Here is a 14,924-nt window from a genome sequence, read left to right on the forward strand (position 1 = left end):
AGGGTGCAGCTCACAATTGGTTCACCTCTTACTTTAACAACAGACAGCAAAAGGTCATTGTTCACATTGTAGAGAATGGCTGTGATGTGGGGTCTGAGTGGGGTAAGGATAAGTTGCGGGTGTCCCAGGGATCAGTGTTCGGGCCACTCCTCTTGCTTATTTATATAAATGATATGCCCTCTACTACTACAGGTAACTATAAAACATTTCTGTTTGCTGATGACACTAGCTTGGTAGTAAAGGATGTTGTGTGCAACATTGGCTTGGTATCAAATAGTGCAGTTCATGACATAAGTTCATGGCTTGTAGGAAATAAATTAACACTAAATCACAGTAAGACTCAGTTTTTATAGTTTCTAACACACAATTAAACAAAAGCCGACGGTTTAATTTCACAGAATGGACATATTATTAGTGAAACTGAATAGCTCAAATTTCTAGGTGTTCAGATAGATAGTAAACTGTCGCGGAAAGCCCATGCTGAGGATCTTGTTCAAAGACTTAATGCTGCCATTTTTACTATTCGAACGGTATCTGAAGTAAGTGACCGTTCGATACGAAAATTAATCTACTGTGGTTATTTTCATTCGCTTATGTCATATGGTATTATATTTTGGGATAGCTCTCCCTATTCTAAAAGGATTTTTTGGCTCAGAAACGGGCGGTTCGGGCAATAAGTGGTGTAAGTTCGTGAACCTCTTGTCGACCCCTGTTCACTACTCTGGGTATTTTGACATTGGCTTCTCTATATATGTATTCTTTACTTTCGTTTCTTGTTAACAATATCAGGTTATTCTCAAGAAAAAGCTGCTTTCACACACTTAATACTCGGCAGATATTCAAACAGCATTTGGATCGGACTTCCTAAATTCTTGTGCAGTAAGGTGGCCAGTATACTGCTGCATCCACTTTCAATAAGCTGCCACAAGAATTCAAAAATCTTAGCAGTAATACAAGCGCTTTCAAATCGAAACTGAAGAGCTTCCTCATGGGTCACTCCTTCTATTGTGTTGAGGAGTTCATTCAAAAATTAAGCTGATTCTTATGTTATATTGTTAACTGCGTTTACTGAAACTTATGGCTTTATTTTTTTGGGTTCATAATCATTTTATTTTTATCTGTTATTACTTTTAGGTTGTGATTTCATGTAAAGCCCCGTTTCATGACTTTGGAGATTTGCTTCTCAATTTGGTCCTAAGGAACTTAACATGTAAACAAATAAATAAATAAACGCGCGATATCTTTGTTACCTAAGTGGTGCCGGAAAGCCATGATGAAGACTGCTCCGAATAAGTCCACATATTTACTGTGAAAAGGCCAGCTTGTGAGAAACCCGACCGTCAGAATCGATAGCTCACCAATTCAAATGGCTCTGAGCACTTTGGGACTTAACATATAAGGTCATCAGTCCCCTAGACTTAGAGCTACTTAAACCTTACTAACCTAAGGAGATCACACACATCCATGCGCGAGGTAGGATTCGAATCTGCGACCATACCAGCAGCGCGGTTCCAGGCTGTAGCGCCTAGAACCAGTCGGCCACAACGGCCGGCTCTCACCACTTCTGTGGGGGTTGAGAGGCCCGATATCTGGCCGTCGTCATTGACAAGAGATGGAACTTTGCCACACATATTGAGACCGTAACTGAGAGATCGATGGAGGTACTGAACAGTCTTATTTGTATTGGAGATAAAAGATTTCACCTTCCGGCCAATCCGATCCAACTGTATCACAACAGTATCCTCACCTCGATTGTGGGTTAAGGCTCCAGAGTCTGGACGCACAGGCTCACGAGGGACGCGCCCGCCGTGTCCGTGCAGAGAATGCAGCAGAATATGCTGATGAGGTCAATTTGGGGCATATAGAACCAGTCCAGGTGGGTCCCTGCTAGTGATAATGGGGCTCTGCCCCGTTGTCATTAAAATACGGCAACAGGCGCCCTAGTACAGGGTAAAGAGGGGGGAAATTAAAAAGACGGCAGAAATTATGGGAGTCCAGGTAGGGGATAAAATTTCGATCAGATGACAAGGGAGGGAATTTTGGCAAGAGACCTTGGAGACTGACAGAATGGGACGCAGGACATTTCAATTTTTTCCCAAGTAGCTCGGAACGACTGTAATTCACGTATTATCAACCAGGCAGATGTCTGTTGCTCTTCCTCACAGGACACGGGCCCAATCCGACATACCTATGTCTGTCTGGAAAGCGTGGAAAGCGGGCGGTGCCTTCGAACAACTGTGGAGCCTGGGGGAGCACATCAGACCACGTGGTCTATGAGTGCCCCCCATATGATGATGTGGCAGACGACTTGTGGCGACAATTGAATCCGCCATCGTGGAATAGGAGGGAGATGCGTCTCAGACCAAAGGATATTGCACTATTTTATTAAAATAGTTAGTCATAGATGTAGTTTAATAGAAACAGACTTTTTGAAACCAACATTTCAGGATCCTGCAGCGATAGTACAGTTTCTAGGGCCAACCCAGTGTCAGGGGCATACCCACTGGGGTTAGCTCGGTGGGCACGGCCACAAAAGTAGGTTTTTACTTGTGCTGGCACATCTGTTATGCTGCGGTAGTGTGTAGTATAGTAAAATAGTAGGAACGACTTGTAGTTCCCAGTAGAGCAAATAATGAACTCAGCTTGTCCATTAGAATTAGGAAACAGTACTGTATAATAAGCTGCCTGCGTAATTGTAGTAAATTGTAGGACCCATTAATTAGTTTGGTGTTGGGTTGTGTTGTATGATGAACATTGTTATGCATAAAGAATTTTTTTTTTCAACCGCAGCCCTCCCCCCTCCTGCACATAAGATGCTGGAGCAGCTTCTAATTTCAAGAACAGACTATGGCTGAGGGCCGGCCGCGGTGGTCTCGCGGTTAAGGTGCTCAGTCCGGAGCTGCGCGACTCCTACGGTCACGGGTTCGAATCCTGCCTCGGGCATGGATGTGTGTGATGTCCTTAGGTTAGTTAGATTTAAGTAGTTCTACGTTCTAGGGGACTGATGACCACAGAAGTTAAGTCCCATAGTGCTCAGAGCCATTTGAACTATTTTTTTATGGCTGAGGACACTACCAGACCCAGGATGCCCAAAAGAAAGTCCCTGAGTGAAAGAGGAAAGATGCCGCAAGAGCCAGCAAATTTAGGAGTTTCTGAGGTTGGCCACCGAAGCTCAAACGTGTTAAATTGAAACAGTGGATGTAGCTATCCAAACTGAGCTTCAAACTCCAACTGGAGCCCTCTTCTCTTCTGCCACAGATGGGGATACAGTCCAACAGATGACTGGGAACGGCAAACACGGCGTCCTGTGGTGGTAGGCTGGCTGTCGTGATGCAGAGAAATGAAGTACAGAATGGCCAATTTCAGGGCACTACGATCACAAGTACAAATCCAACAACTCCTGTGCAACTTGCACGACTGGAGGGGCCGGCTGTTATGACCACTATTTGCGGCACATGGTCCGGGTAGCTCACAAACACGGGAGGAAAGTCACTTTCTCGGCAATGGAGGCTATAGATAGGATACTGCTGAAGTCTCTCCCACCGACTTTGGAGCTTTGAGGGACCTTGTCAAGAACGTTTTTGAAAGGCGAAATGAGTGCTGTGCGGGATGAGCGACAGCTAGTTCGGCTTTCGGCTGGGGCGATCGCGGTCTGACGCTATTTCCATGGCGGCTGAGGTCTGTGGGTCAGCTCTGCACATCCTTGGCATCATGGTAGATATGAGTGGCACTTTTGACTACTGTGGTAACCTTTTCTCTTCTCCTGCTTGCGGGGAAAGGAGTGTCCAGCGACGCTAAAGGTTGTCGGAGGAGGTATTGTGAGGGAAAGGAGGTCTAGCTGTCGTCCCCTCTTGGGGGGCGTCCGTAGGGGTCTGCCCTGCTGCCACTCTTTTGGGGTGTTGATATGGAACCTTTACTGGAGAGTCTAAAAGGCAGTGACGATGTGCTAGATGTGATAGCCTATGCAGATGACCTTCTCGCACTAGTGGGCGGCCGTAGCCGCGAGGACTTGGAACCTAAGATACAGCGAGCAATATCTCTGCTATCAGACTAGTTCTAAAAAGCTAAAATGAGGATAGTCCAAAATAAATCTACCTATTTGTTGTTACAGGGGCAGTTAATTAGAAACCCAACCATAAGGATCAATGGCTTGCCAGTTCTTCAGCGTCGCGAAGGCTAATACCTGGCAGTCTCATGATGAGAAATGGAACTTCGCTACACACGTCGAGACAAAGACCAAGAGGTTGCTGGAAGTACTTGAACAATCTCACTGGAACTGGACATAAAACCTACCAGAGGCCTGTTGCACTTTCGCATGGGACATGGGCCCTATCCTACATACCTGTGGCCGTTTGGGAAGCGAGAATGTGTGAGTGCGGAGCCTGAGAAGGCACTCCTACCCGTGTGATCTATCAGTGCCCCATACATGACAACGTGGCAACCTAATTGAGATGTCAACTACCAAACCATGACACCAGTCACCTGATAAGACATGAAAACCTTCGGGTTCCTCAACAGCTTGGCTAACGAGGTATCCGCTAGAATATGAAGGGAATACTTGAAGGATAACCAATGAAGGTAAAATTGACAAGAGAAGTTCCTAAACACTTGCCGTGTACTGCCAGGGTGCGGAATGGCTGACCGCCATTACGGTTGGAATCCTCCACGTCACGGACTAGGAGGGCGGCGCATTTTTCACCAACGAAGGCAATTGTACTAACTTTTTAAGATAGTGAGTAATAGAGTAGTTTAGTAGAAATGGATATTTGAAAGCAGTAGTTAGTATCCCACAGCGGGAGCAAGTTCTTGGGGCCTGCGCAGTGCCAGTGGCACGCCCACTTGGGTTAGCTCTGTGGGCAGGGCCAAAATAATAGGCTTATAGTTTGCTGGCACACCTGTAACGCTGCAACTAGTGTACTGCAGTAGGAGAGTAGTTCAGTTGTAGTTCTCAGCAGACTATGTAGCACAGTAGCTTGCCCATTAGAATAAACTGTATTAGTAAAATGTTCAAATGTGTGTGAAATCTTCTGGGACTTAACTGCTAAGGTCATCGGTCCCTAAGCTTACACACAACCTAAATTATCCTAAGGACAAACACACACACACACCCATGCCCGAGGGAGGACTCGAACCTCCGCCGGGACCAGCCGCACAGTCCACGACTGCAGCGCCTTAGACCGCTTAGACAGTGAGAATTTCCAAGAGCTCTCATGAACAAGTAATGATTCCAGAGGACAACAGGGAATTAGTGGTTCAAATGGCGCGCGGTTCCAGACTGTAGCGCCTAGAACCGCTCGGCCGCTCCGGCCGGCTTTTCGATCCCATTCAATATTATCTGTACATCATTTCATTTTCCGTACACATTGAAAAGCCACGCCGCTGAATGAAAATTCTACATAGAAGGGATCTGTAAAGTAAATTGTCACATTCCAAAAAATATTCTGAGAAAAATAACAATAGATGGTACTGTTTGAGTTTGAGGTAGGTTTAATGAAGTGATGAATCGCTGATCGCTTCGGTGCATAAGGAAAAAATTTATTTGCGCATAAAGCTACTCTGTGTTTGATACTATTCTATGACTAGATTTATTTACTTCAGCGTGAACTACTGACACAGGTTTTCATATTATCACAGTGACGCGATAAATGAGAGCTCTCGGGTTTAGACCTTGTGCTATAACACACTTAAAACGCAGCATGTACACGAGAAATACACTACATGGAGATGTAGACTGAGTCGACATCTTGATCCACTTTGGAAACTGCTCCGAATGATTAGATGGAGTTCGTTAAGAAACTTAGTGCTTCTTCACTTTTTGTGTTTTGGTGGCGAACGAAATGGCGTATCTGGCCAGAGCGTAGACGGCGTACGCGGCGGCCGCCGTCACGGCCAGCAGGAAGGCGAGCACGTCGAGCAGGAGCAGCTGGTACCAGCTGAGCTGTGAGGCTGCGCTCTGCAGGTGCGGCGCCCCGTTGTGCCGCAGCAGGTACTCGATCCACCAGACGGCCCGCGGCAGAGACTCCGCCTGGTGCTCGCGGTACACCGCCGACAGCCTCTTCATGTTCTCCCGGTAGCTGCGGGCACCAACAGGCAGCCGGCTGTAAGCACTCTCAAGCGAACACCGTGATACAAGCGAAATGGACAAAGTATTGGTCGCCCCTTTAAAAGAGCATACAGGTCGCTTTGGAGAGCTAAGATGGAACAAAATTATTACCATGCGCTCAAACAGCTAACGTAAGTCGTGGCAGTTAAAATAAACCAAAAATATGGCATTTCTATGTCAAATATACCGGAGACTAGAAATCTACTCTGTAGGAATCAGCATGGGTTTCGAAAAAGACGATCGTGTGAAACCCAGCTCGCGCTGTTCGTCCACGAGACTCAGAGGGCCACAGACACTGGTTCACAGGCAGATGCCGTGTTTCTTGACTTCCGCAAGGCGTTCGATACAGTTCCCCACAGACGTTTAATGAACAAAGTAAGAGCATATGGACTATCAGACCAATTCAGAACGCAGCATGTCATTCTCAATGGAGAGAAGTCTTCCGAAGTAAGAGTGATTTCAGGTGTGCCGCAGGGGAATGTCGTAGGACCGTTGCTATTCACAATATACATAAATGACCTTGTGGATGACATCGGAAGTTCACTGAGGCTTTTTGCGGATGATGCTGTGGTATATCGAGGGGTTGTAACAATAGAAAATTGCACTGAAATGCAGGAGGATCTGCAGCGAATTGACGCATGGTGCAGGGAATGGCAATTGAATCTCAATGTAGATGTGATGTCACCGCCAGACACCACACTTGCTAGGTGGTAGCTTAAATCGGCCGCGGTCCATTTAGTACATGTCGTGCCCGCGTGTCGCCACTGTGTGATCGCAGACCGAGCGCCACCACAAGGCAGGTCTCGAGATACGGAATAGCACTCGCCCCAGTTGTACGACGACATTGCTAGCGACTACACTGACGAAGCCTTTCTCTCATTTGCCGAGAGACAGTTAGAATAGCCTTCAGCTAAGTCCATGGCTACGACCTAGCAAGGCGCCATTAACCGTATCTGAAGATAGTCTTATTTGTATTATCAAGAGCGATGTACCACAAGGATAGAATAAAGTTAAGTATTCGAGGAGCTGCATACTTTTCTTATTAGAATTCACTACTTATCCTGTTCCAGACTTGACGCCAGTCGGCGTGTGTGTACGCGTGCCTTTCGGCTCCCTTCTCAGTGTGGCGTAGCTAGCTTGTTACGCCACAACAGTAGACAAGTGTAATGTGCTGCGAATACATAGAAAGAAAGATAATTTATCATTTAGCTACAATACAGCAGGTCAGCAACTGGAAGCAGTTAATTCTATAAATTATCTGGGAGTAGGCATTAGGAGTGATTTAAAATGGAATGAGATCATATAAAGTTGATCGTCGGTAAAGCAGATGCCAGACTGAGATTCATTGGAATAATCCTAAGGAAATGCAATCCGAAAAGAAAGGAAGTAGGTTACAGAACACTTGTTCGCCCACTGCTTGAATACTGCTCACTGGTGTGGGATCAGTACCAGATAGGGTTGATAGAGGAGATAGAGAAGATCCAACGGAGAGCAGCGCGCTTCGTTACAGGATCATTTAGTAATCGCGAAAGCGTTATGGAGATGATAGACAAACTCCAGTGGAAGACTCTGCAGGAGAGACGTGCAGTAGCTCGGTACGGCCTTTTGTTGAAGTTTCGAGAACATACCTTCACCGAAGAGTCAAGCAGTATATTGCTCCCTCCTACGTATATCTCGCGAAGAGACCATGAGGATAAAATCAGAGAGATTAGAGCCCACACAGTGGCATACCGACAATCTTTCTGTCCACGAACAATACGAGACTGGAATAGAAGGGAGAACCGATAGAGGTACTCAAGGTACCCTCCGCCACACACCGTCAGGTGGCTTGCGTAGTATGGATGTAGATGTAGATGGTTATAATTAAAATTTCCCTGTTTAACACATTCTAACACGGAAACTAATTACCATACCCGGACCAAACTTCGTAGCATTAAAGTCTCAGTACTCTACTGCATTGGCTCCTTACTTAGCTTGCATTTATCGCGAATCTCTTGCCCAACGTAAAGCCCTGAGCGACTGGAAAAAAGCGCAGGTGACACCTGTATATAACAAGGGTAGAAGGACGGATCCTCAAAATTACAGACCAATATCCTTAACATCGGTTTGTTGCAGGATTCTCGAACATATTCTCAGTTCGAATATAATGAATTTCCGTGAGACGGAGAAGTTTCTGTCCATGCATCAGCACGGCTTTAGAAAGCATCGCTCCTGCGAAACGCCAACTCGCCCTTTTTTCACATGATATCTTGCGAACGATGGATGAAGGGTATCAGACGGATGCCATATTCCTTGACTTCCAGAAAGCGTTTGACTCGGTGCCCCACTGCAGACTCCTAACTAAGGTATGAGCATATGGGATTGGTTCCCAAATATGTGAGTGCCTCGAAGACTTCTTAAGTAATAGAACCCAGCACGTTGTCCTCGATGGCAAGTGTTAATCGGAGGGTATCATCTGGAGTGCCCCAGGGAAGTGTGGTAGGTCCGCTGTTGTTTTCTATCTACATAAATGATCTTTTGGATAGGGTGGATAGCAATGTGCGGCTGTTTGCTGATGATGCTGTGGTGTACGGGAAGGTGTCGTCGTTGAGTGACTGTAGGAGGATACAAGATGACCTGGACAGGACTTGTGATTGGTGTAAATAATGGGAGCTAACTCTAAACATAGATAAATGTAAATTAATGCAGATGAATAGGAAAAAGAATCCCGTAATGTTTGAATACTCCATTAGTAGTGTAGCAGTTGATACAGTCGCGTCGATTAAATATTTGGGCGTAACATTGCAGAGCGATATTAAGTGAGACAAGCATGTAATGACAGTTGTGGGGAAGGCGGATAGTCTTCTTCGGTTCATTGGTAGAATTTTGGGAAGATGTGGTTCATCTGTAAAGGAGACCGCTTATAAAACAATAATACGACCTACTCTTGAGTACTGCTCGAGCGTTTGGGATCCGTATCAGGTCGGATTGAGGGAGGACATTTCAATTCAGAGGCGGGCTGCTAGATTTGTTACTGGTAGATTTGATCATCACGCGAGTGTTACGGAAATGCTTCAGGAACTCGGGTGGGAGTCTCTGGAGGAAAGGAGGCGTTATTTTCGTGAGTAGCTGCTGTGGAAATTTAGAGACCCAGCATTTGAGGCTGACTGCAGTACAATTTTACTGCCGCCAACTTATATTTCGCGGAAAGACCACGAAGATAAGATAAGAGAGATTAGGGCTCGTACAGAGGCATATAGGCAGTCATTTTTCCCTCGTTCTGTTTGGGAGTGCAACAGGGAGAGAAGATGCTAGTTCTGGTACGAGGTACCCTCCGCCACGCACCGTATGGTGGATTGCGGAGTATGTATGTAGATGTAGATGAACGACATGAGGAAGACAAATAATGCAAAACCAATTCGAGTGAAACACTTTTAATGTGGTCCTACGATACATCATACCATTACATACTGGTTTATTTGCTGCTACAAAAGGGGCTAAATGTGGCGCTCGCCAGTGTCCAAGAGAGTCTGAAAGCGCAGGATTGCATTCTGCATAGCAAAATGAAGCATGTCTGTAGGTATGCTGGCTACCTCTCTTGATATGCTGTGCTCCAGATTAGCACACGTGTGAATGTTCGCCTGGAAAACCCTGTCCTTCGGGTAGCTTCACAACCAGAAATCGCAGTGAGTGAGATCTCAGGTGATGGTGCCGGCCAAGCATTAGTAAATGATCGGCTGATAATCTGATCGTTTCCAAACTTTACGAGCGATGCGCGGTGGGGCTCCATCTTGGATGAAAACTGTTGCGTTCAACGCGTCTCTGTCCTGTAGGGCGGGTATGACATGCAGTCGAAGAATATCGCAGTGACGATGGCCAGCACGTCTTTGGTCCTTGAGCCCAGTCCGGTCAAAAAAGAATGGGCTAATGATGAACGCAGCCGTGAAGCCACACCGTACGGTGACAGAGGAACTTCATGCACAGTGACTGGAGACGAAGATCCCCACACTCGGTAATTCTGGCTGTTCACCTCACCCAACGAGAAAAATTAGTTTCGTCTGTCCATAGGATGGTCCAGGGCCAGCCCTCGTCGATCTTAATTCTTGCGAGAAAGTGGAGAGCAAAGGCATCAGGTCGTTCTCCGTCCTGTGGAGCAAGCTGCTGTACGATAGGGATCTTGTACGGATACCATTTGACAATGGTTCGAAGCACCTTCCATACAGTGGACCACGGGATGTTCAACTGTTGTGACACAGTACACGCACTGCCTGACAATCGCAAATTACTCACAGTGTTGTCTGCCATAGCAACAGCGATTTCGTCGGCCACCTATGATGCAACCGGTGCTCGGCCTCTTCCCGGATCTACGCCCAGTTCTCCAGTTGATTCGAACTTCTTCACCATGCTCCGCACAGCAGCTGCAGAAAGAGGACCCTTTCGTAATCTTTTCAGCTGGCGATATTCTCGAAGTGCAGCTGCAGCATCACTGTTGTTTTGATAATAGAGCTTCACCAGTAATGCCCTGCTCCTTTTGTCCAACCTCATGTTGACACGTCAACAAGTGCGCTATGACTGGTCACGTGTGTGAGACTACGAATCACGATGACTGATCACAGCACATAGTGGCCAGAGTTGGAACTGGACGGTGACGCTGTGATGCATGGAAATTATGCACTGCATACCCCGGACATTAATGCTACCAAGTTTGGTACTCGTACGGTAATTAGTTCCCATGTTATAATGCGTTAACTAGGGAAAGCTTAATTAAAACCACCCCGTAATTCGCGATACCATGGTCAGTTTACCGAAAACTGCGAACATATCTCTTCTTAGGGTTCCCAGCTTCGATCCGTAAATATGGAAAAATCGTTTTATTGTCAGTCTGTTAGTCAGTCGGCCCGCCTGTTAAGAACCGCTTTTCTTGGGAACGGGTAGAAATTTATGTCACATATTGAGGTCTATGGCCGCAGCTCGTGCTCTCGCGGTGGCGTTCTCGCTTCCCGGGTTCGATTCCTGGCGCGGTTAGGGATTTTCACCTGCCCCGAGATGACTGGGTGTTTTTGAGTCGTCTTCATCATCCTCATCCATCCCCATTACGGTCGGAGGAAGGCAACGGCAAACCACCTCCACTAGGACCTTGCCTAGTACGGCGGTGCGGGTCTCCCGCATCGTCCCCTACGCTCTGTCAAGGAGTATGGGTCTTCATTTGCATTATTGAGGTCTCTATGGTCCCTAGGCGGTGTTAAAACTTTAAGCTTCTAAGTCAATGCAATCAAAAGATACGGTCATTTACGTCACATACTTTTAAATCCGTAAGCTTACTCATCAAAACGTATGAGATATTTCCCGTTGACCTAGACGCTGGATCGAAAGAGAGGAGCAGAAGATGAACTTCATCGCCGTTGGCCTCCCAGGTCTCCAGACCTCACACCTTGTGACATAATTTTGGGGTTACATAAAAGCCTGCGTTTTTATCCCCCCTTTTTCCGACACTCTTGAAAGTCTTGAGGCTGCGAATTCGATAACGAGAGACCTGCTGCTTCTTGTGTGGCAGGAAATGAGCCACCGTTTTGATATTGTCTTGTAACACATGGTGCTCACATTGAATACATAAAAATTTGAAATTTTCTGTTTCGACGAACGTTGGAATTGTGCTCAGCAAGACAAAAACGATAGAGCTCCTGCACAGTTTCGAGGTAGATGACGTAGAAAAATTGTTTTTCACAATGGACTCTTATGGGATCCAGTTGAACGTATGTGACAGGTGCAATTGCCAGATGCGTTCAACTGGATCCCATAAGAGTCCACTGTTAAAAATATTTTTGCACGTCATCTACCTGGAAACTGTGCATGAATTCCAGCGTTTTTGTCTTACTGTGAAACGTGTGAGCATACCATGCTCATGGTAGCATTTATTTAATTTTCGTCTTTATTTTGTTTATTTAATTATAGCTATACGCTTCTTAAAGTTGCTCAGAGATAACGTTGCCGGATGTCAATGGGCCAGTGAACCCAGAATAGCTAACCGGTGCAAATACTGTTTTTTTAAACTAAAAAATAGTTAAAGAAACTGTCTAATACTTTGTGGAATGATTTGTCTAAAACTATGAAATAAAACAGATTACGAGGACCTTTAAATTATGTTCGAAACTATGCACACCAAATGAGGTAACGTTTAAGAATGTATTATTCCCTTTTCTGATATTTAAAAGTTTCTCCATTGAAAAATTTTTGCCGTGCGGGATTAGCCGAGCGGTCTGAGGCACTGCAGTCATGGACTGTGCGGCTGGTCCCGGCGGAGGTTCAAGTCCTCCCTCGACCATGGGTGCTTAGGGGCTGATGACCTTAGTAGTCCCATAAGATTTCACACACATTTGAACATTTTTTTTTTTTTGAAAAAGTTTTGAGGCTGAAAAATTGTTGACATTTCTCTCACACATACGAGCATACACGAAAAAATATGTCAAGGCCACACAATCGCAGCCTGCACGCTCAACATAATCCACCAGACAAATATTCTCTAATACTCTTTAAAATTCCAAGTGAAACATCGAGCTTTAAGTTCTCAATTGGCACCTCATTTGCTGCAGTTTGTTTCTAACATCTTTAGGGGAGCACGTCGAATGTCTTTCAAATCTACTTTATTTCTTATTTTTAGACAAAGGTTTCCACAAAACATTTGATCGTTTTTTGTTTTCATTTTGTTGGTTTAAAATTTTTTCAGTAAGTATGGTCTTTTTGACACCTCATTTGCTTTCCTAGCGTCTTCTTTTCTCGAAACGCCTTGAATTTAGTACTCTATTTGAAGGAAGTCTCTTTGACAGTTAAACATCACACCCATCCATGTTTTTGTGCGCGACACCGCTAGACCTTGAAGATATGAAATTTTTAACATCTCGCTTGCTTTCCTCGTGTCTCCTGTTCTTTAAATGGCCAAAATTTAGTACTTAATTTGAAGGAACCCTTTTGACAGTTAAATATCACACCTGACCAACTTATTATCCTCATATGTTTTTTGCAAAACCGGACCTCATATTGGCCAATTCATTACCCCGTTTGTCTATTTCCCACTTTTCATTTGGATACGAAAATTCGGACGATTTTTTTCTGAAATCATTAATTAAGTTTTTCTTAATTACAATGATTACGTTCGAGCAATTAAATCCCTTTTTGGATAATTAGACCTCACATTGGTCAATTTGATATCCCATTTGTCTATTTCTCACTCTTCGTTATGAAAACACGGACAGAAATCCATTGTATAATTTACAGGGAATCTCATTTTCGCTACGCTCAAGCCTTTGGATAAAAATAACAGTGGGAGCTGTGCAGAGTACGAGTTACTGGAGCATGAGGAGAAACTTGCCCCGGTTGCTTGGAAGAATTTTCGATATTAATTTATTACAGTATTGAATTCATGGCGTATATTAGTCAGCGAAAGTAATCAATAATAATAATAGAGGACACGGTATGCTTATTTCTGTAGCCTTTTCTTACTTGGATCGTCCTGAAGTTCGTCCCGGTAATAAATCTTCATTGTCAAGGTAAATTTCTGTTCACCATTCGAGCCGACAAATATCTGTAACTATCATCCCCATCCTCAAGATGCTCACACTGATTAGCACGGTCATAGATTTCAACTTTTTTTAATAATAACCGTGGTTATCATGATTTTAGGTACACGGATGACAGTCGATTGCTACAAACGTAAAAACACATCCTCAGTAAACAGGTCGTCCACTGCCTGCGAGCTTATCGATTTACAAAAATCGTTACGGTCAAAGGCTGAAAACCAGTCATTGACTAATAGGCCACAACAAATAGTGACACGCGACAGTACATAGTTTTACAATAGTGTGAGTATTCTCCTTTGATTTGTATCGTGGTAGAAACATTTCCCAAAGTTTCTTGGGAAACGCTAGGAACGTGGCTTGTATATATGTCCACTACATTATGCTCCAATGACATCATCTCAATTTCTGCCTTAGTGCCAATGGTGGGAAAGGACACAAAGCTATCTTCTCTGTTCATGTTCTACAGTACTGGCCATTGAAATTACTACACCAAGAAGAAATGCAGATGAAAAACGGGTATTCATTGGACAAATATATTATACTAGAACTGACATCTGATTACATTTTCACGCAATGTGGGTGAAATTAAAGAGACCTTTGGAGATAAGAGAACGACTTGTATGAATATCAAGAGCTCAGATTGAAACCCAGTTCTAAGCAAAGAAAGGAAAGCAGAAAGGTGGAAGGAGTATATAGAGGGTCTATACAAGGGCGATGTGCTTGAGGACAATATTATGGAAATGGAAGAGGATGTAGATGAAGATGAAATGGGAGATACGATACTGCGTGAAGAGTTTGACAGAGCACTGAAAGACCTGAGTCGAAACAAGGCTCCCGGAGTAGACAACATTCCATTGGAACTACTGACGGCCTTGGGAGAGCCAGTCCTGACAAAACTCTACCATCTGGTGAGTAAGATGTATGAAACAGGCGAAATACCCTCAGACTTCAAGAAGAATATAATAATTCCAATCCCAAAGAAAGCAGGTGTTGACAGATGTGAAAATTAACGAACTATCAGTTTAATAAGTCACAGCTGCAAAATACAAACGCAAATTCCTTACAGACGAATGGAAAAACTAGTAGAAGCCAACCTCGGGGGAGATCAGTTTGGATTCCGTAGAAACACTGGAACACGTGAGGCAATACTGACCTTACGACTTATCTTAGAAGAGAGATTAAGGAAAGGCAAACCTACGTTTCTAGCATTTGTAGACTTAGAGAAAGCTTTTGACAATGTTGACTGGAATACTCTCTTTCAAATTCTA

General features: G+C 44.7%; 1 protein-coding gene across 1 annotated transcript in view; it reads right to left on the bottom strand.

Moving 5' to 3' along the window:
* Nucleotides 1–5,514: 5,514 nt before the first annotated feature.
* LOC124605829 (UDP-glucosyltransferase 2-like) overlaps nt 5,515–14,924 on the bottom strand; it is a 68,302-nt gene continuing 58,892 nt past the window's right edge. The window contains exon 6 of the mRNA XM_047137758.1: nt 5,515–6,074. Coding sequence (XP_046993714.1) covers nt 5,798–6,074 — 277 coding nt within the window. The 3' untranslated portion in view covers nt 5,515–5,797. The remainder of the gene's footprint in view (nt 6,075–14,924) is intronic.

Source organism: Schistocerca americana, chromosome 3 (genome assembly GCF_021461395.2).
Source record: "Schistocerca americana isolate TAMUIC-IGC-003095 chromosome 3, iqSchAmer2.1, whole genome shotgun sequence".
Classification (NCBI taxonomy): domain Eukaryota; kingdom Metazoa; phylum Arthropoda; class Insecta; order Orthoptera; family Acrididae; genus Schistocerca; species Schistocerca americana.